Source organism: Epargyreus clarus, unplaced genomic scaffold, assembly GCF_041222505.1.
Source record: "Epargyreus clarus isolate Ecla_fem2 unplaced genomic scaffold, WU_Ecla_fem_2.2 ptg000021l, whole genome shotgun sequence".
Lineage (NCBI taxonomy): Eukaryota > Metazoa > Arthropoda > Insecta > Lepidoptera > Hesperiidae > Epargyreus > Epargyreus clarus.
The window spans coordinates 6,912,732-6,937,771 of NW_027332228.1; the positions used below are offsets into that span (position 1 = coordinate 6,912,732).

The 25,040-nt window shown below is 36.7% G+C and overlaps 1 protein-coding gene across 5 annotated transcripts in view; it reads right to left on the reverse strand.

Moving 5' to 3' along the window:
- Positions 1-240: 240 nt before the first annotated feature.
- Zasp52 (Z band alternatively spliced PDZ-motif protein 52) overlaps positions 241-25,040 on the reverse strand; it is a 36,788-nt gene continuing 11,988 nt past the window's right edge. The window contains exons 2-16 of one of the 5 annotated variants that reach the window (XM_073084175.1): positions 24,657-24,761; positions 16,153-16,304; positions 14,063-14,237; positions 13,474-13,604; positions 12,259-12,350; positions 11,783-11,924; positions 10,053-10,241; positions 9,657-9,747; positions 9,042-9,210; positions 4,199-7,271; positions 2,755-4,041; positions 2,052-2,238; positions 1,687-1,807; positions 1,438-1,553; positions 241-460 (exon numbers count right to left, since the gene is read on the reverse strand). In XM_073084175.1, the coding sequence (XP_072940276.1) occupies positions 383-460; positions 1,438-1,553; positions 1,687-1,807; positions 2,052-2,238; positions 2,755-4,041; positions 4,199-7,271; positions 9,042-9,210; positions 9,657-9,747; positions 10,053-10,241; positions 11,783-11,924; positions 12,259-12,350; positions 13,474-13,604; positions 14,063-14,237; positions 16,153-16,304; positions 24,657-24,761 (6,108 nt within the window). In that variant the 3' untranslated portion in view covers positions 241-382. Of the gene's footprint in view, positions 461-1,437; positions 1,554-1,686; positions 1,808-2,051; positions 2,239-2,754; positions 4,042-4,198; positions 7,272-7,613; positions 7,638-9,041; positions 9,211-9,656; positions 9,748-10,052; positions 10,242-11,782; positions 11,925-12,258; positions 12,351-13,473; positions 13,605-14,062; positions 14,238-16,152; positions 16,305-24,656; positions 24,762-25,040 lie in introns of all 5 variants that reach the window. The other 4 variants (XM_073084173.1, XM_073084171.1, XM_073084172.1 and 1 more) reach the window with 4 other exon arrangements.

The window sequence follows — 25,040 nt, forward strand, 5'->3', positions numbered from 1 at the left end:
AAAAGGGTCAATTTCTGGCGGAATGGGTGTAAATTTTACTTTTATAACATCTTCATTTGTGATCGTTTCAGTTTTCAATACGTCATCAACGTAATCTCTTGTTCCACACGGTCCAGTTGCCTCAAAAACATTTGGAGATTCTGTGACATCGTGGCGTGTAGAACTGTGTACTCGATCAACAGTTACTTTACTCAATAATTTGCCGTCCGCACTTCTTATGTCGGAAAACAACTCTCCATCAAAATGGAGAGGCGTTTCCAACTTTCTTGTTCTCTGTGGTGAAGGCGTAAGGCTTTCAAGTGGGATTGGCGAGGGAGAGACGGGACGAAACGTGGTAGTCGAATAAACAGTGTCGGTGTTGTATATAATCGTTATTGGACTCCTAGCGGGCGTGTATCTTACAGAAGGGTCGGCCGCCCCTGGCGAAGAAACTCTGTCCCTCGAGATTCTTCTTGCAGACCTGTAGTGGAGCAGAATATGTTAAATATGTAGGGCCATTGTCTTGTAAATTAGGTTTATCTTTTGTTGATACACTTTTAAGTTCCTTTATAATTGAAAAGCCATAAGAAATGTATGCAAAAAAATACTATACTTTTTAATCTACAATAATGTAAATTAATTTTAAGGATATTTCTCTCTGTGCATAATTTTGAATGTCTGACTGTAGCCTGTTTTCAACATATCCATTGACCATTTACTAATGGCTTTTAGCAAAACAATTTATATTACAGTAAAAGAGTAGTAAATATATACTAGAACATAAAATAGCCAAAACATCTACAATATAACTCACAACTTTATGATAAAGTAAGCATTTTTACAAGCAAACATTTTTGTGGATAGTATATAATTATATTTATACTATATTATATATAAAAGCTGATCTACATAAAATATATAACCTTCTTGAAGTTCGGGAAGGTTGGAGGGATGGAACTACAGTATAAAAGTTAATATGAGTTCTACAATTGGTCACACTTCTGAGAGCACACACGAGTTGTTAATTATTGGGAAAAATAACACAGATTGGCAGCGTATGACGAGCTTTCTATGACATTTAAATGGTCCTACTCTCTTCATTATTTAATTGTGTTCTGTCGAATTAATGACACAAATATAAAATTAAAGGTTGAATTATGTATGTGTGTTTTTAACAAAAAATGTATAATGTTTTAGCAATTGATGTAAACATATACAATTGAACTTACATGTTTGGGGAGTTTATGAGGTCATTAGATGGATCAATATGTACATCGGCTATGCATTTTGACTATTTTATGTCCTCGTATTTTATAAAATCAAAAGTATAAAGAAAGGATTAAATTTCATTACATTTTGAATATGTTTGTATAGACATGTTCCAAATATTTTTTGTCTCATTAAAGAAAGTGTATATTGATATGTGTTTGTTTGTAGGTAGGCTCGCATCATACGCACCGTGCAGTTGAAGCACTGACTGTGGTAGTTATTGTTGAGCGCCTCGACCCACCTGTCGCCCGCCTCCACGGGGAACCCACAGGCGAAACATTTCGTTGTAAATAACTCGTTCCAGTCTGAAAGTCGTCAATAGTGGTAATAGTACCGGAAACAGTTGATTACTAAAACTACTCTCAAATACGTACGCGATATGAGCGTATTAAAATTGACAACAAGTATTTATTTTGTAAAATAATATTTAATACTAACCTGCTTCACAGTATGGCAAACCATCTTCTAAGAAGAACGGATTGTTACCGAATAGTTTGCCACAGTAGACGCAACTAAAGCATTCTGGATGGAAGTGCTTTCCGATGGCATTTAAGCAATCCTGCGGAACAATTGTGTTAGTTTAATAAATATAATTGAATTCCTGTTTATATCAATTCTGTCTGGCTGTAACATAGATTAGTAGTCTGTAACTTCTAAATCACTGTAATTTTCTAAGCTCTAAAATATCGTTTAAACAGTTTGAAGAGAGATACATTTAACTACTTTATGAGTACCGCGAGTAAACTAATTGTAATCCATTGCGCCAAATTAATATGTAATTTTCAACACTGTGAAATACTTACTCCCTTGATTTTCGCATGACATTTGTCACAAGCAGGAGCAATATATTGCTCGAAGCAAAACTCGCAATATAGTTGACCATTTTCCTCGACGAACCCAATATCTTGCAGTTGACGCCGACAAGTGGCATTCACGCAGATGAAATGTTCCGGGCACCATATACGGCCCAATGCTGTTATGAATGGGCCCCTGATAATAAGACATTTGGTAAGTAAAAATAACATTATCTAAGCATTGTAGTTAGCACTGGCATATTGAAAATGCTATATCGTTCTTAGTTTCGAAGAGCGTAGTCTTTTTTTTAAGATGGCCTTGCAACTTGTACGACGCTTGAAGCGTATTGCATTAAAGTTTCGAGCTCCTAGGCGGCAAGGTTCTAGTTATTCAATTATACTATACCGTCTAGGAGGTCCTCGAGTATTTTTATACCAACAGTGAAGTTGGCCACTAACCCATAACGACACTAATCCGATTTAGGCTTCTCCCTGTTACGGTGAAGAAACTAACACAGAAGAAGCACATTTAATCGATTGTCACATTTAGTAGACAAGAAATAAAATAATCGTCATTGTCAAACAAAATCATCAGTAAAAGTTAATGTATTAATATAAGTCAAAACTCATGCTTTATTTATCTATATATCATGCTGTTTGGATAGAGGAATCTAGTATTGTGTGTATGTAATAATATTACATTGTTGGTTACCTGGTTATAAGTTTGTCACACTTGTGGCATATATATTGACCATCCGCTACATCTACAGATGTCATGGTGCTCAATGGACGTGCTATGATGTGAGAATCTCTTCTACCATCATCGTTTCTGATATTTTTTTTCTCTCTCCTTTTAACTACTATTTCTGACTCTACATTGTCCTTTTTATCAACTCCATTATTGATGTTATCTTCCTCTCTTTCCTGTTTGTTTTCTGTGGTATTATGATTTGAACCATTGGCATCATTGGCAGCATGACAATTCTCTTGCAATAATTTAAATGAATACAAAGTGTTATCAGATAAACAACTTGGTAATTTCTTGTTTTGCTCATCATCTTGGCATTTCATATGGCTTTTCCCGTTTTCAACATTTGTAGGGTTTTCAAATTTATTGTTTTTGTTGAAAGTGTTGCATCTGTCACCGTTTTTAAAACTTTCATCGTTCTCAGATTTGTGTGAGCTGATTGAATCGTTAATGGCGTCCATTCTTTCAAAAAGTTTTCGTTTATTTAAGGTATTGGAATAATTATTTTCAAATTTAGATTCAGGTTTTTGAGTATCTTGAAAATTAATGTTGTTTTCTATCATAAAAGTAGATTTTACATTATTCTCTTTTTTTCTTAATGTATTGTCAGAATTATTGAATGTTTTGTTTAAGATTTCACCACTGCTATGACTGTCGCCATTTCGATTTTTTTCAGTGAAATTAGAGTGATGAATCTCTTCATCGTGCAAATTACTGTTGTTTTTGAAAGCAGATTCAGTTTTTTTTACATTATTACTAGAGTTATATGTGTTCCGAATTGGCGTACTATGCGCATTAAATGTAGGCACAGGAGTAGTCGGAATTGGAGGAGGCACAGGTGCATGTCCATTACTTGTATTGTCATTTTCTAAAAAAATACTTGGATTAATTTCCTTGTGACTGAACGCATTATTAAAATCAGTAGCCCTAAAGCATCTATCGTAAGATTTTTTAAGCGGACGTTTTAAAGTATTTTCTTGGCTACTTTCGCCTGAAGGGGCACTGTCGGAATTGAGAGGATGTTTTGTAACTACTGTATCTTGAATTTTATCTGCCATGGATTGAATATGATCTGCTGGCTTAATTTTTCTTTGAATACCAATCTCGTATCCATTGAGCGCCATTTTTGCCATCTTCCTTATAAGTCTTTCTTCAGCAGGACTCTTGAATTCAGTTTTATGTGAGTTGTTGATAGTCTGCGTTTCGTTAGCTGTTAGAAAAACAAAACACTCAAGTAAACAAACAAACCAAAAAAAAAACGTTAAATTGATTAGTTAAAAAAGGTTAAATATCAGTGGTACAAATAATTTATTTCCTCAAATAATATCAATCAACTTTATTTTGCTACATTCATGCAAACACGCTACAAAAACAACAATAACAACACTCCTTTTTATAATAGAATCACCTAATGTTCCCATTGCATGAACCGCAAAGGGGTACTCTTGACCCGGGAAGAACAGCTTTGTTCAAAACTCCTCTTCCACGCTTTGGGGCTGATGATACACCAAACGTTTTTCCACGAGCGCCACCTCCTACACCGGAACCTGTCGATGGGGTAGGATCACACACTGGATCTTGGTTAGCACCAGAAATCGAAGGATGTGGTTGATACATTTGAGTCTGTCTACTAGCGTTGGAAATGTTTTCATTAGTAATATTAGCTGATAATTTCTGTTGGGACGTCGGTAAACTCATGACAGGCGGTGGAAAGACTTGCTTAGCATTAATGTTAGGTATCTGTATATTAGATTCTATTTGTTGCTGTGAACTGCCGGACATTGAACCACCCTTCCTTATTTCTATAACTTTAGCCGATTGTGTTCTTTCGAACTCTTCAAATGTTTTTTTTGTTGTCTGAACCGTTGTGTTACCAAATTCTGATACATTTTGTGATTGCATTTGCCTCTGACCGTAGTTCTGATTAATCATTGAGTCTTCTTTAAATCTTACATCACCCTTTTGATAACTGTCCGTTTTGTATCCTACGTTTGAATAGCCTTCTTGTTTCATTACAAAAGCTTGGTTTTGGCTTTGGGGAAGACCAATATTTGTAGCTTCTGTAGTAGTTTGTGCCAATTCATGTTCCCGTCTAAGAGTGGAAGGCGATTGTAAGGCAACAGATGTTTGCGCAGCTACAGGGTGATACGTGCTTTCTTTGATTCGAGGGGCTTGTGCTTTTAAAGGATTACCAGGTGGGCCAGGGGCTGGAGAACGTGACCTGCGTCTAGGTGTGGGAGATCGGCTCGCTTCCCTGCTGGACGGGTCGTAAATTTGAGCTTCGGGTGCTAAATGCTCTACATTTACCAAATTCAATTGGTAATGTGGTATTATGGGAGCAGGTTTATTAATTAAACTTGGAGTTGACGGTCGGCTACGAACCGGTGACACTCTTAGATTATGTTCACTAGGAACCGGTTGGAAAGTCATAGAAATGGGAGTATCATTGTGTTTGAATTGAACGGGCACTTGCGGGGTAGGAGTTTTTAATTGTGGAATTTTAGATGTTGATATAGGTGCAAAAGTGGTTGGCTTTGGTTCTTGAGATCTGTCTTTCGATTTTGATGGAGGATTACTTGTTGGAGTTACAGGTCTCTGTGGTATGGCTGGGCTATTGCGGTATAGTTCAGGGGATATACCTCTTTGCGACGGTAACTGTTCAAAATTTTGTTGATATGTAGGAATACTATCAGGTTTATGTAAGCCAGATTTGGATCGCACGGCTGTAGATGATAAAGTTTCCTTCTTATCCAACTGTTCGAAATAACTTTGAGCTGTTTTCACTGACGAATATCCTCGTGCAGTGTGTACACTACTAGACGCCGCTTTGGATTCGGCTACCATCATTTCAGACTTTTCTCGTGAAAATTGCTGGAAATTGGACTTTAAATCATTACTAATAGGAGGGAAATTACCTAGCATACAAAATTCTTCAGGTAGCGGTGGCGGAAATACTTGTTTAGCTACTGGTTTAAACGCTGATGTTTCCGAAGATGATTGTATTTTGCAAGTGTTTTGCATGGACAATTCAGAATAGTCTTTTTCGTATTGATTTAACGTTTTATTGTTAGATGTTTGTGTTGCAACTGGACGAATTAAATCTGATGTAGTAGGTTGCATTTGCATAGAAGTAGGTTGAACTTGCTTAGTAGAAGTTGAAGTATAATGTGTTTGCGGAGTTGGTATATTAAAAGGATTTAATGGACTGTAGGGTCGATCGGGAGCAATAGTTAGAGCTTCTCTTAAGGAGCCACGTTCAATTGTTGGCATTTTTACGGGAGTAAAAGGTCTCTGAGGTGCTGTTGTTAGAGCCTCTATGAATGGAGAATTGCTGTCACGTGGTACTTTAGGTTCGATTGTAATTTTAAAATCAGGTGGGATATATGGGGTCGTTTCGGGGGGCATAGGTATAGGATCGGCTTTCTTTTCAGAAGGATTATAAGTTTTAATAGGAGGTATAGGTGAGATTGCACGTTTTGGTTGTTGCCCAAATATTGGCGATGGTTTCGCAGGTGTATCAATATTTTGTGTATTTGTGCTTTGTACTGGAACAGGAGCAACTGATTTTTTGTCCACTTCGTTGGGGCTCGATAACATAATGCCAGGGGCAGGTTGAGGCAACGGAGAATATGGCCTATCTGGGGCGACTGTTAGTGCATCCACCAATGATTCAGTGGTAGTACTGGATTTTGGATTATGCATCGGCGTATTAGATTTCGAGGTTTCGTGAGACATTGTATTTTGCTCTGTAGTAAGTTTGTTAGCATTTGTTGAACTTTCAATAGACCTTGAAGATTCTGTATCAACATTCGAATAAGACTCTTTAGTATCTTTAACTTTCAAATCTTGTGAAATATTGTCACTCGTAGAAGCAACTTTCTTTTCTTGACTACTGGTAACTTCTGATTTAGTTGCTTCAATTGCTTCACTTGTATTTTTTACTTCTTGTGAAGCCTTTATTGTTTTGTGACTTACTACAGAAGCTGATTCTTCAACTTTTTGCGTTGAACTTTTTTCCATTAGTAACATATTTTCCATTTTCATTTTAGTGTCCATAATTGGTTCATCAGGGTGATTTGATTGTGATTGAGAAACAGCAAATGTCTTACTTTCAGATGTAGATTTTTCAGATGTGGATTGTACAGTACAACTGGACTTTTGCTTAAATTCTGATTCGTTGCTTTGTAATATAGATCCCGTTTCAGCAACAGTTGCTGTTTCGGTTGTCATGGTGGAAGAATATGACACGTTAGAGCTCATTGCTGCAGTTTGTCGTGAAGTGGAAACAATCTGTCCCCCAGATTTTTCTCGATCATTAGTAATTTGAGTAGTCGATTCTTTATTCATGCTTAATGTTCCTGCAGACATAAGGGCTGATTCTGTGCTAGGGGGGTTTTGTGACTGTGTTGGAACAGTTTCTTGTAAAGGTTCGTCTTCAGGAGGATTCTGTGGGGGCCACACAATGGTTTTGACGTTTTTAGCTGTTAGTATGTAATAAAGAGCACGGGTTACGTAATGGAGGGGGGAGAAATAAATGAAAGTTTTAATTAGTTAACTTCAAAAACGATGAGCGTAATTATTAAGCTATTTACGAAACAAAAATAAAATTTAAAGCGAGCGTGTTGCGTTATCTGTTTGAATGGTAAAATTATTACGTAGTAAAGGACGCATGACTGGACGGAGATGTTGAGTGCCAAAAAAGAAGTTATTTTAATGCTGCATCTGACATTGGCCGCCAACATAGCGCATACACATTACTTTGATATTTACATATAGTCATAAGTAGCTATTTAAAAGCCGGGCTGCGACTATTTATAAATTACCTTTAAAAATGGAAACTGGCGCCTCTGTCAAAACAAATAACATCTTTATAATTGTATTATTATTTTATCATTGTTCGCTACTTATTTTTTGTAAAACAATCATAACAACTATTAGGTCAAGGAATCATTTAATTGACCACAAATATTTCACTCATAGTCAATCACCTATCACCTTGGGTAAAAGGTTATTGTAACCTTACGTATTGTCACATATGAATATTATTATAATACGAGTAATGTTATATTTTTCACAGTTTAATTTTACAATTCTTTGGTAAGTGTATGTAATTTATATCATATAAGTATTAATTTGAATAATAACCGTATTTGATAACTTAAATTTCTTGGTTACAATATATTTTTGGATTAAACAAAACGTATATATTATATCATCAACTTATAGCTAAGTACTATAATATTATTAATAGTTTTTTGTGTAAAAAATCAATAGTTGCTACTTACAACTCAACTGTTAGTAATGTTCTGAAACTTCTTGATTAAAAATACCAGTAAGTATAACAAATATTGAAATATTTAAAATCTACAAGTTAATATCGCGCTTGTATAAATACGTGTATTTATCTTATGTACTACAATAACTACAACTATATAGAACCATGTACCTTAGAAATGATTACATTTTTCATGACTAGCAAGTTGGAATAAACATGCAAAAAAGTACCCATAGATTATCGTTGCAATTTAAGTACCGAAAAACGATGAAGTACTTGTTCGCAATTCTCGTAATTGTTAAACTATACGGAATTTATTTACTTGAAATACTACACAATAATAAACAGGACAAGTCATCACTGTTACGCTATTATTATAGGTCATAATATATTTAAGTCGTGTTAGGCTTTTGGTACTTTGCCAACATGTTTTGTATATTCTCTGTTTCGACGTACATATATTTAAGTTTTGCAATTAATTCATAATAGATATAGACAAGTTACATAACATTATGTTCTTTTTATAAATAACTTGAATTAATGTAAAATACATTTATTGCTCGCGTTACATGATGAGCGCGGTTACGCAAAACGATACAAACATTTATGGTTTAGGTAAAATGAATCATAATATTTCGCCCCACTCGCATGATTACATGCGCGGACATTGGTCACCGGGTCGAAATATTTCAACCCGAATACAATATGACAGATCAGTGGTTTTCAAACGTTTAAATCACGACCTTTTTAGTATGATTTTTTTTTTTGCACTCTTGGACTGTTTCTAACTGTATAAAATTGTATATTTACGTATTTATTAAATCTGCTTTACATCGTTTTAAATTTGTATTGATTTTTTTTCGATTTTGAGGTCGTGCCCCCGAGGTAGTTGCGTTTGAAAAACACTAATAGATCATCTTATAGTGTGTAGGAACTGTTGTGTTGTAATGTTACATAGCAAATGTGACTCTCTTACTGGGAGCGAAGGGCGCAGTGACCGGCGCGGGAGCTGGGGCTGGGGCAGGCGGGGCCATGCCGGGCCGCGCGGGCGACAGTGGCGCCGAGCGCGGCGACAGCGACGCGGGCGAGTACGCGGACCCGATCGACGAGCCGAACGGCTTCGGCCCGGACAGGTTGCTCGACGGCTGCAGTTTAACGAATGATTAAGCACTCGATGATTCGATGATACGCGTGACAAATTGACACCGTGCCAGTTGATATAATTAAAGTGACGTGACGATGTAGTTCCAAATTTAACACAGGCAATAGATCTAATGCATGATTAATGTGTTTGATAAATTGATACAATGAATTATTACGTGTTGCGATTTTAACATACATATAAATAAATTTGAACTGTTTTTTATGCTCACATTATAATTTTGTTCAAACTACCAAAGCATAAAAACTGTTTGTTAAAGAATTTGTTTCGCTTTTTTTTTGAAAAATGCAGAACCCATTTGGTTAAAAAAAATCCTAAGTTATTTTGTAATAGATGAAGAACAATAGGTTACTTTTTTAATTTGTAATGGAAATGAAGGGTATGATAAATTAATTTAATTTCAAACTATATAGTTGAAATAAAACTTACGCTAAACATTGATGAAGACCCGTTGGTGTAGTTGTTGGTAGCAAGCGGAGGCAAAGGAGTTGAATACGCGTTCGTTGGGACGCGTGCGCCTCTGCGTTAAATAAAAACACATTTTTTTTTATTAAAGAAGCCAAAAAGGATATTTAATGCCGACTAGGTGATCATTTCTGGGGAGCGACTGCATTAACCACAGTTTGGAGCTAAGATATTTATATTATATTCATTCAGATTAATAAAGATAAGGCTTATAATAGTTTCATATATTTAAGCAAGGTGTTTAGAAAAATTTAGAAAGAAATGCGTGTGGCGCCATCTCTTGACGAGTTGCGGAAAGTCGCCACAATAAAAAGTGATATATGAACAGTAGTATCCAAATACTGAATAAGCATAACTAACGGTGGCACGGTGACGGGCTCGAGGTTGGGCGCGGGCGGGTTCTGGCGCGCCACGAGCTTGGCGTGGATGTCGCAGTACAGCTTGCCGTTCAGGTTGTAGTAGCCCTGGTTCTTCAGCGAGCTGCCGCAAGTCGAACACTTGAAGCACTCCACGTGCAAGTTCTTGTCCTTGATGCGCACGAACACGCCACTATAATATAAAATCTGTTATAATCTCCGACCGATACGGCGTGCATACAATACGACAAAGTGATGAAATCATGGAATGTCATTGGAATGAAAATAGTTAAATAAATACAGCAAGAAGAAAGCAAATATATAAGGCTTACACTGATCTTCCACGAGGAATACGACGAAAAGTTTCTGTTAAGTTTCTAGCACTATTCTAACATGCTCACCAACTTTCTCGTGCGTTGCGTTCAGTATGCTGTCAGGCAAATAACAAAGGTGCGCATATATACCGTGTAGCCTAAGTGAAGTCATGCTGAGCGAGGTGGTGGTAGTACATCTGCGTCGACATACATTCTCGATAAATTACTACGTACTAACGATAAATATGTACAGTATACTCATATGTATATATTATAAAAAAGATGGAGTCATTAATTTATGAAATACGATGAGTGAGTTAACACAATTATCCCGGCCATAATCTCTCGACCGCGATAAACGTGCCAGGGCTGCGGCGTCCTCGGAGATTAAAACATTACTAATACGAAAGCTCAACGAGGAGGCCGCAATGCGAGACATAGAATAGAGCAGAACTACCACAAATCTACCATCCAATAGAACTAGGTACACAGGTCGACACGGTCGCAAACACGTCAATACATTCGGGCGGGCGTCGCTTACACGATGTAGCGATTACACTCGGAGCAAAAGGGCGTGTCGTTGAGGATCGGCAGGTCGCCGGGCTGCGGCTGCGGCGGGGCGGGCGCGCCGAGCTCCACGCGGCCGTCGGGCAGCACGCGGTGGCAGCCCACGGGGATGCTGGGCCGGTGCGCCGGCGCGGGCGCCAGCTGCTCGGGCTCGGGCGCCGGCGTCTGCGTGCCGGCGGAGGCGCGCGGCGGCGGCGCGGCCACGCGCGGCGTGCGCGAGCGCGAGCGGTGCGAGCGGTGCAGGCTGCTCGGCGTGCCGGCGCGCGCCACGCTCGCGCGCGAATAAAAGTGAGACGGCTCTGCCGGCCCGCAATATCGGTTACTTTCCATTACTTACCGACGTGGCATTTGGGAGTCTCCGAAATATTCCTAACGACTGGGTTCTACATCTTTAACTACCCCGGTTTATTTATATAAGAAGAATACATGTTCGTTGCGCTCGAACAGTGTTGAGATGCACCTACTACAAAAAACCTTAACAGATAAATAATGGCAATCGCACAAAAAATCTATATCCAAGTAATTTATTGACTATAAAATTATTGTTTCAGATTATTCACAGTCTCATTTCAGGGTATTGTTATATCACGTGGGGGTCGAAGTCGACTACACTGCAATGGTCGAACCTATTCGAGGAGGAGGGTAAAAAATGATACACAGAAACCGCAGTGAACACACAGACATCGTTGACTACTGCCAACGATGTTGGTATTAGGAACACGATTATGATCGGTCAGGTCTCGTGCTGAAAACGAAAAATGAGATCGTAGCACCCTAAGTGCCGTCCGTGCGTGTAGTGCACCGAATGGAAAGAAGTTTGCAACCGTGTCGGCCCGCGATCCGTCCGACTTACGTAATGAGTCGTTCGCACTCCTCGCAAATGTTCTGTCCGGGGGGCAGGCCGCCCGTGTTGTTGATGGGCGCGTCGGGGCGCGTCACGGGCGCGGACACGTGTCTCAGGCCGGTAACGGGTGTCGTCGTCCCCTTTTCCTCAACTATACACATAGGTATGCCAATTTACTTTTAGGTAATTACTTTTTGAATTTAGAATACCTCAATCGGTCATGTTCCAAAGATTAAACAATAATTTAAATAAAACGGCATCATTTTTGTAGACCCTGAACCATGTTGCGGATTCGAGGGAAGTCTTAGCAGGTCGCCTTGTAAACACCAATTATGTACAATAATAATGAACACTTAATGAGGGTTTCGTGGGGCGGATACAAATATATTTATATTTGTTGGGACATAGTGCACGAGGTGCAGACATATTACAATTAAAAGAAGGAACATAGATACGTAGAGTTTGAAACAGACTGTTTGGTATACCTGGTTCAGGATCATTCTCTTCCTCTTGCAACACCTTGAACACAGCACTCTTCTCCGCATCGTAAGTCTTCTCGTTTTTCTTGAAATTCACTCTGTTATAAATAATTAATAAAATAACAAAATTATACTCAAATATATAATAATCATAGTTTATAAGTAGGTACTTGCTACATATAAACATGCAGGACCATTACATGAACTTTTACGTATGGTACAGCAACGTAAAAAAATCAAAGACTTAATCGAAATTTCTTTTAAGCTTCTAATAATATTTTCACATAATAATGTGAAAATTAAATAATATTAAAGTATTATATGTTGTATAATTTATAAGATGGTTAGATAGGTTTTGGAAATACTAATATAATTTTGAATGTCTAACAGAAATATAATATGCAAGTTAAATAATAATTGTCCAAGTTTTTTTTTATTAAAATCGCTATTTGCATGTGTTTTTTTTATTTATTCGATAGGTTTAGGTAGGTACATATAAGGTGTCCCTGTAGTTCCGGGACTAGAATAGGGCTACGGTATCCCCTGCCTGTCGTAGGAGGCGACTAAAAGGGGGCTTCCGGGGTTGCGGGCGGCAAGAGTGGGAGCTCGAACCGTCCAGCTAGCGACCCCGGGAAGGACGGCGGTATGTGTGGTCGCATACCGTCGTAAACACTACATGGTGTGGGAGGAGCGAAAACTGCTCCTCCAGGGTAGAGCCCGATCGGGGCATCGCGCTTGGAGGGCTCCGGTTGTGTTCCGTCGGAGATCCCGGAGTTCTCCAACAAGCGTTGAGGACGGCCACCGGGGGGGTTTTAGTGCGGTAAAAATCCCACATAACCCGGCGTCGCTCCCACGTCGTCGGGTACCTTTTGAAGGTTTCCCCCTCGAGAAAAAAAAAAAAAAAAAAAAAAAAAAAAAAAAAAAAAAAAAAAAGGTACATATAAGGTGACATAAATATAAATAGGCATATCCAATACAAAACATATAAAACATAAAGAGAAGGATGCTATTTTGGACACAAAATTCATATATAAAAACAAACTAAGCTAAATCAATTCATTCATTCGAAAACAAGTCAGTATGGTTAATTTTATATTTGGACCAAGATTCTAAAAAAAAACTATAAGAATAAAAACAAAAACAAATTATTTGCAAAACAGAAGTTCATTTTCAAGATGTTCCTAAATTGTAGTAAATGTTGTGGAAACATTATCTACTTACCCAAGCACTCCACCAGCGAGCACTTCGGTCTGAGCGGACAGCGTTTCAGCAATGGTCTTGTCGCTGTAGATGTTGACAGGCGTATTGTACTGCTTATTCACTATACTCTTCACGGAATCGCTGCCGTTCATCTGGAAATATTTTAATATTCACTTTATTTTAAAATTTCCGAACAATTAGGTCGTGGAGACTAATAACTTCGAGTACGACGAACGAAATGAGAAGTGATATAAAATAAACTCGTTTTAAAGCGAGGTTATCGCCTTTTATGTTAATTAAAATGTCATTGATGTAGCCTGCATTTTTTTTGGAAAACTGAAATATCAATGTCATTACGTTACAGAACCTATAACTGCATTGTTTGTTAACCTAATTTTGTTAGTAGTTTTTTTCTTATATGGAAACACTCTGAAGGCATACCTAATCCTATCTGGAGTTGATAATGAGATGTCTATGGGCGGCAATAGCCACTTACCATCAGATGGACTGCATGCTCGTTTGCTACTCCTATATAATATAAAAAAAGCTTTTCTAAAGACAAATTTAATGGTTATTATAAGTATTTATGTAAGAAGGCTGCAATACTTACATAACCGAAGGGCTTGGCGACGTTATTGTGGCCGGAGCCGAAGGCGCGGGAGGGCTGCGGGTTGGCTTTGAGCGAGGTGGTGGTGACCGGCGTGGGCGTGCTGCCGAGCGGACGCGAGCCCGGCCGCGGCAGGCTGCCTGTCGGAGTCACCGCTGGTCGCCATGTTCCGCCACCTCTGTTGTCATTACAAATTGATTATTCCCACCATCCTTTAACGTTAGTGACAAAAAAAGTGCACGATGCATTTAATTTCAATATCTAATGCATTTGCTTTTAATATCCATAGATCATCAGTTGTTGTACCGTAATAACTATGGATAAAATTGGGGTAGGTATAGTTTTGCGTTAAGTCTTTCTAAACGGACTCTTCCAAGAAAGTTCCCTCAAGCTCAACTTAGGTACTTACTTGTTTTTAGTTTTAAATATTTAGTAAAACTCTAAACGTCACTCTATTAATTCTAATCATTTATGATTAGCGTAGCAATTAAACCTAGGTACTAGTAAAAGGGTTATTTTATTTGTGTAGTGTGTATTAGTCTCAGTGTGTATGTTCATGTAATTTGTATATATCATATATAAAAATAAAGATTTATGTAATTTCAATGAAATTATTAACCTGGTATAAATTGGTCCATTGAGCCGGACAGCCCGCTTATAGTTACCGCAAATTTATTTATATATAATATTATCGTAGCAAAAGTTCGTTAATTAGAGAAAGTAACCAATATTTACTTTAAGGTAGTTTTATAATCAATAATTAACTTAACTAGGTTGAAATTATCTAACTCCGATATAAAATTACATAAGTAAATATAATGAAACATAAATACTTCGGTATTAAAATTATTACTTTTCAACCGATCTTTAGATGGTTGACATGATATTAATGTTAACGACATGATATTAATTTATTTATACTTATTTTTAATATTTACAATACACTTATACGGATAAGACCGAAAGAATATATTCATCAAAATATCAATAAAAACAGAATAAACAGCTACAACAGCTGATATCTTTTTACATTCTTCAAATATGTATCCGCATCTTTGTTTTTACCAGCACAATAAAACTAGTCCTTAACAGTAACTTGAAGATCAAGTTTGGCATGTGCTTAAAGGTTAAATGTACTATTCCCGTCGTTGACAACGTGTCGCACCGGTCGGAAGCTGCAAATATTGGTCCTGAATTGAAAAACTGGTTCCAAGAAAACAATATATACGCAAGCTTTCCATTACGCAAATAGCTTGCGTAATGACTACCACCTGGCTTCCATAAAAGTAAGTTGAATGCGAGTTGCATTCAAGTGACATAAATCCACCAGTATGCTATTTGAATGACAATTTATTGCAGTGGCGCTACCTTTTTTTATTATGCACGAAACTGTTAAACTTGTATGTTTATTTGAATCATCTGTTTTAATTGTCTATCCTTGTATATTTATTTATAGGTACCTATATGTATAAATTATATTTGTGGGCCAAAGGAAAATTACATAAAAATAGGCAGGTACCTACTTACTTAGTTATTAAATTAAAAAATGGTGTTAGAGTAAATTGGTATGGTAAAATAAGATAGGTACATAAAAACAGCATTTATAGTAAAATGACAGAAACAGCGTATTATGGCAACGTCATTTTTCTGAGTAAAGGAAGTAGCTACAACAAATAAGACTACCACCTCTATCGGTCTATGACGAATTAAGTAGTTTTCATTACAAAATAATACAGGTTATCTTCTTTGCTATGTGGTAAGTAACCTAAAATTAACGCTCTATACTAATACCCACCTTCATAAGAAGGTTTACATGTTAGGATATAATTTTGGAGAGTGCCTGCTAAAATCTTACAAAATTTTAAATACTTAAAGGAATATTTTTCAGCCAACCTTAATTTCCGTCACGGGCAACATAAACCCACGCCACTTCTATAATATAAGTAAAAACTTAAAAAGTGCCATGAATCCAAAAATAAATTATAAAAACGCCTACATCCAGTACCTACACATCCTCATCTCGGATGAACTCCTTAGCGTTGCATACTGCCGTTGCTGTTGTTATATCTATTTGAACAACTTTATACACGTACCGCTGGACAGTGAGTTCGAGGGCAGTACCCGCGGCGCGGATGGTGTCCTGCGCCTCCTGGTGGCGCAGCGTGTACACGTCCGTGTTGTTGACGCGGATCAGCGCATCCCCCGCTTGCAGCCCCGCGCGCTCCGCAGCGCTGCCACCGTTCACCTGAACAAAAATAAATTAATTCATGGGTTTGAATTGTGTAACTAACATTTATACATATTGGTTTAATAACAGGACTGTCAGCCGCTGCTATGATCCAGTCCGAAGTATGTATGTGGTAAAGGAGAGAGACTAACACGAGGCATTCTAATTTCTAATTAATTTAGTCCTATCTGAAGTAAGACTGTAATCCTGATTGTTTATAGATGGCCAGGGGCGACAGATGCCAGTTACTTAGATTCTACGTTTATTAGGAAATATATAATTAGTAGTTAGACATTTGTATTTCTACCCGCGACGAATAGGTACCGAGTACCAATATGAACCAGAAATGGGTATAATTAAAAGATTCCTGGTATTAGGTAATTATTCGACATTCACAAGGTTGCATACCTTGTTCACTCAGTATTTATAAGTTTTGGCTTTCCGCCAGTTCTGGATTTGTACCATCGTATTTACCTTAAAATAAGAAAAAAATACAATGAAACTAATAATACCTTTAAGTAGAGTATTAATAAAACTTATTTCAAAAACAATTTAATGCACTATAGGGACCAGTTAATAAGTGTGCTTGAATTTAATTTTCCTGCTACAAAATATTTTCCATGTAGTCACTGACTTAGGTACACATCGCTGCTACAATTATTATTAATTTATTACCTAACTAAAGCTGTAATTCCCTGTAATAAAATGTTTAATTCACCTTTTTCCTCTCAGTATATTGGTCAATACTCCAATAGATGTTAAACCTACCTACATCTGCAATATTTCAATTAATTTCAACCGAGAGTTATAAAAGATATCAGGTAAACGGGAGACAGGAATATTTTTTGTATGAACAATTCTAATTTATTCGCCCATTGCGTGTATAATATAAACACTTTAATATTCGTTGGGGCTGAATAAAGTCTAGACGACAGGCGTTTTATTAAAGAATGTGCGGCAGGGGCAGGAGTTGAGGGAGCGGAAGGAAACAGAAATGACGTCAGCCCCTGATCTGGCGGCAACCTGTGGGACTTCATCGCATATTTTAAAATTTTTGTGCAAAACAACTATATAGCTTCACGCGTTCAATTCAAAAGATATTAGATTCGTAAGTTGCTTAGTACAGATAACTATTTCTAGATATTTTATTTTAGAAGTAATCAAATTACCAAGCGAAGTCTACCACCGTAGTAATTAAAAATATGCGATAATGCAAACATACTTAAAGCTTAAAGAATAATTTTTGCTTTTCAGAATAAGCAACGCTTATCTGCCATTATATGTAATTCTTTTTTAATTCCATTAGGTAGTCACTGGAACGCCAGGTAGGTAATATGGGTTACTAAAGTTTTTTCTACTCGATTAAGTACCTAATTATTTTATTTCAATGGCTTCAGTAAGTGGTCAGCATCATCTGGTTCGGAAGTTTTCTTGACCGCCACAGCAATGATAGTTCACTTAAGATAAAACCGGAAAAAAGTTTACGTAAATCATTTTAACCCGAATAAAATATAAAACCTTCCAAAACTAACAACGTCGAATAGCCGTATAAGGTTAAAACGGCTATATAAAAAGTCCATACTCTGTGCTCTACTACCATATACAGCAGAGTTCGTGACATTTTCTGTGCAGCGAACACAATATCTACGTAAATAAAAGTGCCCAACACGTGTACACCTCAAAACAATAACTTACATGTAACGAAAATCAAGAGTAAATATCCGTTGATAACATATACCTACTAAGAATGACAAATTATTCAGTAAATAATGTAACTCTAAGAAGATCATTATTTGAGAACTCTAAGAAGATCGACTGCCGATGACCACATAACACAATTGTGTTTTATAGGTATCAGCTGCACCTCGGCTTCGCTACAATACTTTGAATAAGGTGTTGGTCAGGATCAGTATTTACTACCATATCTGTTTAAAACATGTCATAGGACAGATACCTAAACGTTAAAACTTTATCTTCGGGGTCAGCAACAACAGCTGCGTAGCTTCGACCTAACCGATCTCATTAACGTAAGTCTTCAGTTCAATTTGGGGTTAATAAATATTCGTCGAGTACCTGCCTACACTTGCACGCTCGTCCATTCCTCCCTTATAAAGGTGTACAGTAACTAATGGTCGCTAATTAATTAATTACTACAAGCAACTGAACATGCAATATTTCTACTTTACAGTTGCCAGCCGTTGTCTTGAAATGAATTATTATTTTATTCCATCATAATGGCTAAGTGTGTACCATAACTGGTAGATTTCGTACACTTTCGGAAACTTTACGGAGTATTCTTTTTAGAGATTCTCAGGCTGAATGCATTTTTATTACGCAATTAACTTGAAATAATCAAAAGTGTCGGGAAGTAGGAACCGGGATCCCTGGCGAGAGTGGTTAAATTACATAGGAGTACCATTAATTGTAGCTATTAATTTAATACATCAATATATATATGTTCAGAACGTAATAGTGTGTATGCGTGTTGCACTCTACAGGCTATCGCTCATGCTTGCATTCATATACGTAGAGGCCTGAAGCCACACGAGAGTATGATAAATAAAAAGCATCCGACTTCCTCATGTGATAGTCAGTTTGTAGTTTTGACACGGATACTTGATACGTTAAATGTATAAGTAAACACTCGTACATTCATTACCTCTTTGCTATTCGATTTCATAGCTAATATATTTACATTTCGGTGGGTTACCTTCAATATTGATTGGACACCGAGCTTTCTAGTAATATAACGGAGAAATTCCGGAAAAAATAAAGGTAGTACTTATCAGGTTTAACATGCTTTCAGAGTCTGTCTCAAAAGCAGCAATGATAATAGGTAGGTACTTACATGAAATAATTATTAATATCATATATCTCTGCGGCGCTCTAAACCCCATTTAAAGCATACGGGCCTCAGAATTTTCCTGATATAAGCAACAATTTCTCTCCGTGCTTATGTATTTTAGATTTATTTTTATTTGCTACTTCCATTTGACTATGGCAATGCCCTTAGTGCAGAGCGCACGCGCAGGCCGTATATGGCGGTAGAAATACAAGAACGAGAGATTAATGCCGTCCCGCCCGCCGTGCGAGGTCACGCCATATTATGTTTTCTTTATTGCTTACTATTTCTTTTAAAATATGGCGTCAGTCCAAAACACGAGATGCGTGCTCATACTGATTGTTGATTGTCCCATTCAAATGGAAAGAAGCAAAACTAATTAGCAAGGTTTTCACCTCAAGTATGTTTTCTTATAATTTTAATCATGTCTCGGATTTTAGACGAAAGCATACTTAAAATATATTTTAGAAACCATGTCTACGTCTACTATTGCTATCGAAATTTAAAGCAGACTAGGAAAAGTGGGCGGACGGATATTTAGGCGGCAAGTTTACGCCGCCAATTTATTTATAGTTTGGGTTCAACGAGATTTCATGAAATATGTAATGATTGAAGACATGAAGTTTTTCTCTGCAATTATATGACATACTTAATTATATTAATCTCAAAATTCTATATTTGATGCATGCAAGTAAGATTTTATTTTCGTCGTAATACTTGTCAGTAGAATCCTTGTGTACAATAAAAATTCACAATGAACATATTTGTTTCTTTGATAATACTAATCTATGCATTTGTTTAAATCTGGAGGCACGGCAGTGCCTCCGCCAAGACGAGCTATAATATTAATAAAGTTACTTCGATTGATGCTGGCATATTCCGATACGTTTTAACTAGAGTACCCAGCTAAAATAATTTGGCATACCCTCAGGCCAATTAAATCGTAAGATTTCATTGAATTTATTTGTATCGTCAATTAATTAAATTTGAACTACTAAAACCACAGACTAGACTAGCCTTGAGATAATTTCGCTTCTCAAATATCATTAGATGTTAAAAGCACACGTATACTGATACAACAAAATATTATACTCGTATTTTTAAATAAGTATACAAATCTTTAATATTTCACATATTATGTAATAAGTTCTAGATCAAACCAATCGTTGACACAAAACGATTTTTAATTAAATAACCTATTAAAAGTAAGATATCCATTAAATAACATTTCGGTATTTGGTACACTAAATTTGGAACAAAAGCGGTCAAATGCGTAAAATACCACGTACATGCACAGTATAGAGTTTCGAAAATGTCCGGTATATCAGAAATTACATAAAAATCAAATTAATTTTTACCCGGGTGTGGTGGGTAATGATTTCGAGTGTATGTCTAATTTTTTGACATTACGTACCTACCGCCCAATGGGCTTAACGGTGTTTCACTTATGAGATGTCGTTAGAATCATCTATATTGTGGGAATGACAGGAGATATTTTTAATCGGGTTTTTTTAATAGCAATCAAAATATATCTCGTGCGCTCAAATGCACTTTTATAATTTTTCAGTTATATTTATGGAGTGCCACTTCTATTTTTTTTCAGTAATTAGCCTATACATTTGTTAAGCGGTTCATGGAGCTACCTCCCTCTCATACATTATATCAATAGCTTCCAATTAAAAAGCTGCCATACCAGAAAGAATAAAAATAACCTACATTACTACTATAGGTTACTAGCTAGGTGGTCCATAACCGTCTCGATAAAACAAACTTCCGATAAAGCTCCTCTTCAAGTTTCACGACTACCTACTGGGTGTCATGTTCTTAGTTTGCCTATCTGCCTACCATGATAATTAGAAAATACCAGTACCGGTAATCCACGGACCGTTGTCGCCACACGGCGTTCTAATTTCAAAACAAATCCCTACCAGTACGTGACTCAGATTGTGTTTGGAACGACAAAACCCGACTAGTTACGCAACGCCGGCCGCTGTTCTCCACTCCAGCCGGTCCGGTTAATAAGAGTGAATCTGATTATATGAAACACCAGCATAACAAGACATATAAGCCGTAGCTTATTATAAGCTTTCCATATTATCTCCAACAAACATATTCATGTCTTTGTTTATTTATACGGCTTATTGCACGAAATCCTTTAAAAAAATTAAACTATGACACTTTTCTATTTGCTGTTAATCATAACTGCTCTATACACTCGATATTTAAATATATAGTTCTCCAAATTTCATTGTCAATACCAAACTAAATTCCAATTGAAAACAATTTTAGGTATCTTACGAGTTGGCAAGAACTCTACAATAACGAATGTACTTTGGAAACATTATCACCGACCGTTCCCTTGAATGATAGTTAATGGGTTACGAAAAACACTTAGCTAACTGGTTTTCTCGAGGTATTTTCCTTTATTGACAAGCGAGTTTCATAGGCATCCAAGGTAACTGTTCAATTCGGGGTTACGCGAGGTACTATATCCTTAAGAGTCGATTAAACTCTATTTCCTCGACTTACTATCGTGGGAATTATATTGCAGAAGAATAGCTAACATTAAGTGCATACTTGTGTTCCTTTAATGCCAATCATTATTATACATCCTTAATTCATTAAGATACAAGCCTATAATTACAGAGATTTCTCCTTAGTATATTACTGTCATGGTGCCATAATACTCGTATAAGGATAAAATACAGTATAGTAGAGAAAGTAATGATGTCATGTTTCCTGGAATGTAGGTTGAAGATAAACCTGCTTCGATTACACTTTAATTTCTGAACCTGTTCCCTTCTGTTGACTCTACATAGTTATTGCGCGTCTTTCTGCAATTACGCGTGTCTGCTGACTTTTATCTTACCAATCGATATCATTTAAAGCATGCTATAAATAACTAACTGGACTGTTATATAAATAAATCCTACATTATGACTGTACAAAATGCCGTTTGCAAGAGATCAGTTACTATGTAAACAAACTTAAAATATTTCTCACTGGACAGGACGTGGGTGTGCAGATCATACTCGTAGTCAGATAAAATAGAAATTACGCGCAGAATAAACCGCTCTATCAGTAATTCTAATTGCGATGAATATACAAAGAATTTGCACGATTAGGCACATCCATGCAGATCCGGGAATTAATAGTTCAACGAACTCACTGGAGCGTACGTGGACCCCATTTGCTAATATCTGATTGTTCTGTGACACATAATTAAAAAACTAAACACTTTAAAAAAGTACCGTTGTTGTTGGCACTCACAAATCATCATTATGCGTACTATTTAGACATTGTGAAACGTCATGATCGATACGTTAAGATGAATTCGGCTGATCGAATCGAAGGGGGTCAAATACGACCACCCACTTACGAGTACGTCGGGTCAGGTGTTCTGTTTATACTCATAAAATTATAGTATATACCTATAATTTCTTCAATGATTTGATATCTTTTTTATTTCCTTTTAAATATTAAAGTAGCTAACCAGAATACAGTCCACTGATGTCAAGTGGTCACTGTGATTTATGCCTTATACCAGTGATTCCACCTGAAGCTGGTCACACATCTGTTGCTACTCCAGAGAATTAAGAAGGGCGCCTTATAATTATATAAGTTAACCGGCATCCACTGTCCACACCCTTCCAACGAAACGGAGAACTGCTTTACGCTAGAAATAGGTGTGGCAACCACCTTGCCCGCTATACCTTTAATAGATAATAGATATTTTTGTATATGGATCTTTGTATAATATCTACTGTTATCATACTTTTTTCAGCCACGTAATTACGCTTGGTGGTGTTGTTAGGTTTGGTTAGATTGATTAGATACCTAAGGGTCACAGACAATAGTAACTTGTGTTGCTCATGGATTAAATTGAATCCCGAGTGATAATCTTCAATACTAAGTATCTAGTTTTTAAATAAAAGCTATGTTGTTAGTGTAAATATTTCACTAATAATATTTTTATTAAGCCTTGAAACTGTTTTCTCTGAGAAACATCGACTTGAAATAAGTAGGTATTAATGACAGATGATTGCGAGATGCGAGTAAGACATGAAAGAATTAGCAACAATTCATTAGATAAATGTGCTAGCGTGCTTCAGTGGGTTACTGTGACTTAGCGAATGTCTCGTGATTAAAAATAATTTATCATCTTGTGGCTAGTTGACATGCAACGTCTTCTCTTGCTATAGTCACTTGAATAAATTAAGTTTATTTTATAGGCACTCCTCTCCGTACCTCCTTAAAAGTGATGACGAGTGTCGAAACTATTTAACGAGGCCAACTAACAGTTAATGAGAGGTAAAAGCTCCTTTGGATAACTAATCACCCACCCGCCTACTTGAATACTTGCTAAGCAACTGATAAAGAGTGACAAATGTAATGTAAAAATGTTTCTAAGAAAAACAAGTACAAGTGTATGGACAAAACAAATATTAGGTTAGGTCGCTAAAGGAGAAGCAACGGGTAAATAGCGACAATAAACTACATAAGTGCTATACTAATGATTTCCGTAGATTCCCTACAATGGAACAAACAATATGTGACAAAAAGCTCGATATTAATTAATGTAAATACGAGTACCGGTGCCATGAACTTGCAATGTCATTTGTCTTGTCATAAGTGTTGTGTGCATGCTTTGTTATAGTGGGAAAAGCCACATGAGAATTATTTACCGATGAATTATTCACGTTTTACATTTTAAATTTTGTAACGTCAATAAGTATTATATTCTTCATGACACTACTACACCCAAAACCAGAGAATAATAATTATGTCATCTATATACATATATTATACAGCATAAAATATACTTATTGTGTTATGCAAATGCCGTATGTTTATTTTCTTATGCATAAATGCAATGATTCTTGTTATAATAGCTTTTCCTGTAGCGTCTCTAAATATAAACACGAATGAGGCTTTATTTCAACATAAGCGGACACGCCATAGTTCTTAGAACAAACTCTACCGTCTGAACGGTTTTTTATTTCCTTATTATGGCAGATGGTATACCGGAGGTGTTTTTGCCGTCGCGACGCATCGATCGTTCGACAGACAGATACTCCTTAATGTAGGCGGTGTATGTACACGTCTAACAAGTTAAATTATAAGTATGTACTTCTACGGAGTGTAACGTATTACTGCAGAGCTTAATTTATAACTGTTAAAGAAACAGTAATGAACACACAATTTTTTCTTACCTACCGTAATAGGTAATAGGTATTACCTACCGTATATATACTTTCATGCAATTCAATGCAAACAGACAGTTCTATTATATTTTATTGTATACATGGCATCAGTAAAGTAGAATAAAATAAATCTATTTTATATTTATCATACAAAAAACAAAGTTAAAATCTCGTTGGCATAGTGAACTATGGTTTTATCTCTTCTCGTTCTGATAGAAAAGATTGTCCGACAGCACAATGAGACGATGTCGAGTCAATCACTATACTCAAATAATAAAAATCCTTATATTCCTAAATACAATTATATTCAGTTTTTATTCTTACCTTCTGTACAACTAGAGGTGTACCAAAATCCTTGCCGCCCTGAAGCCGGAAGCCGAGCGGCTGCTGATCTGACTTATTCAGTCGCACAGTTATCAACTGTGCCATCTGAAATACAAATAAAAATATTTATACACAAATTGAATGATTCGTAGAATTTATATCAATTCTTACAATTGGAACGATCTCGCTGCTCGACGAAATGTATTTGCCGTGATTGCCGTGACACGGTATAATTATTGAAAAAGACCTGAATATATTTAAGATTTATTTTCCTTCTTTTAAGGTGACTTTCAATGGCCTAAATGTACAAGTTTTTAAAAAGTACAGTTTAAGTAAACTTAATTAAATATGAATATGCATGAGTGTGCGGTGCATGTACCTACT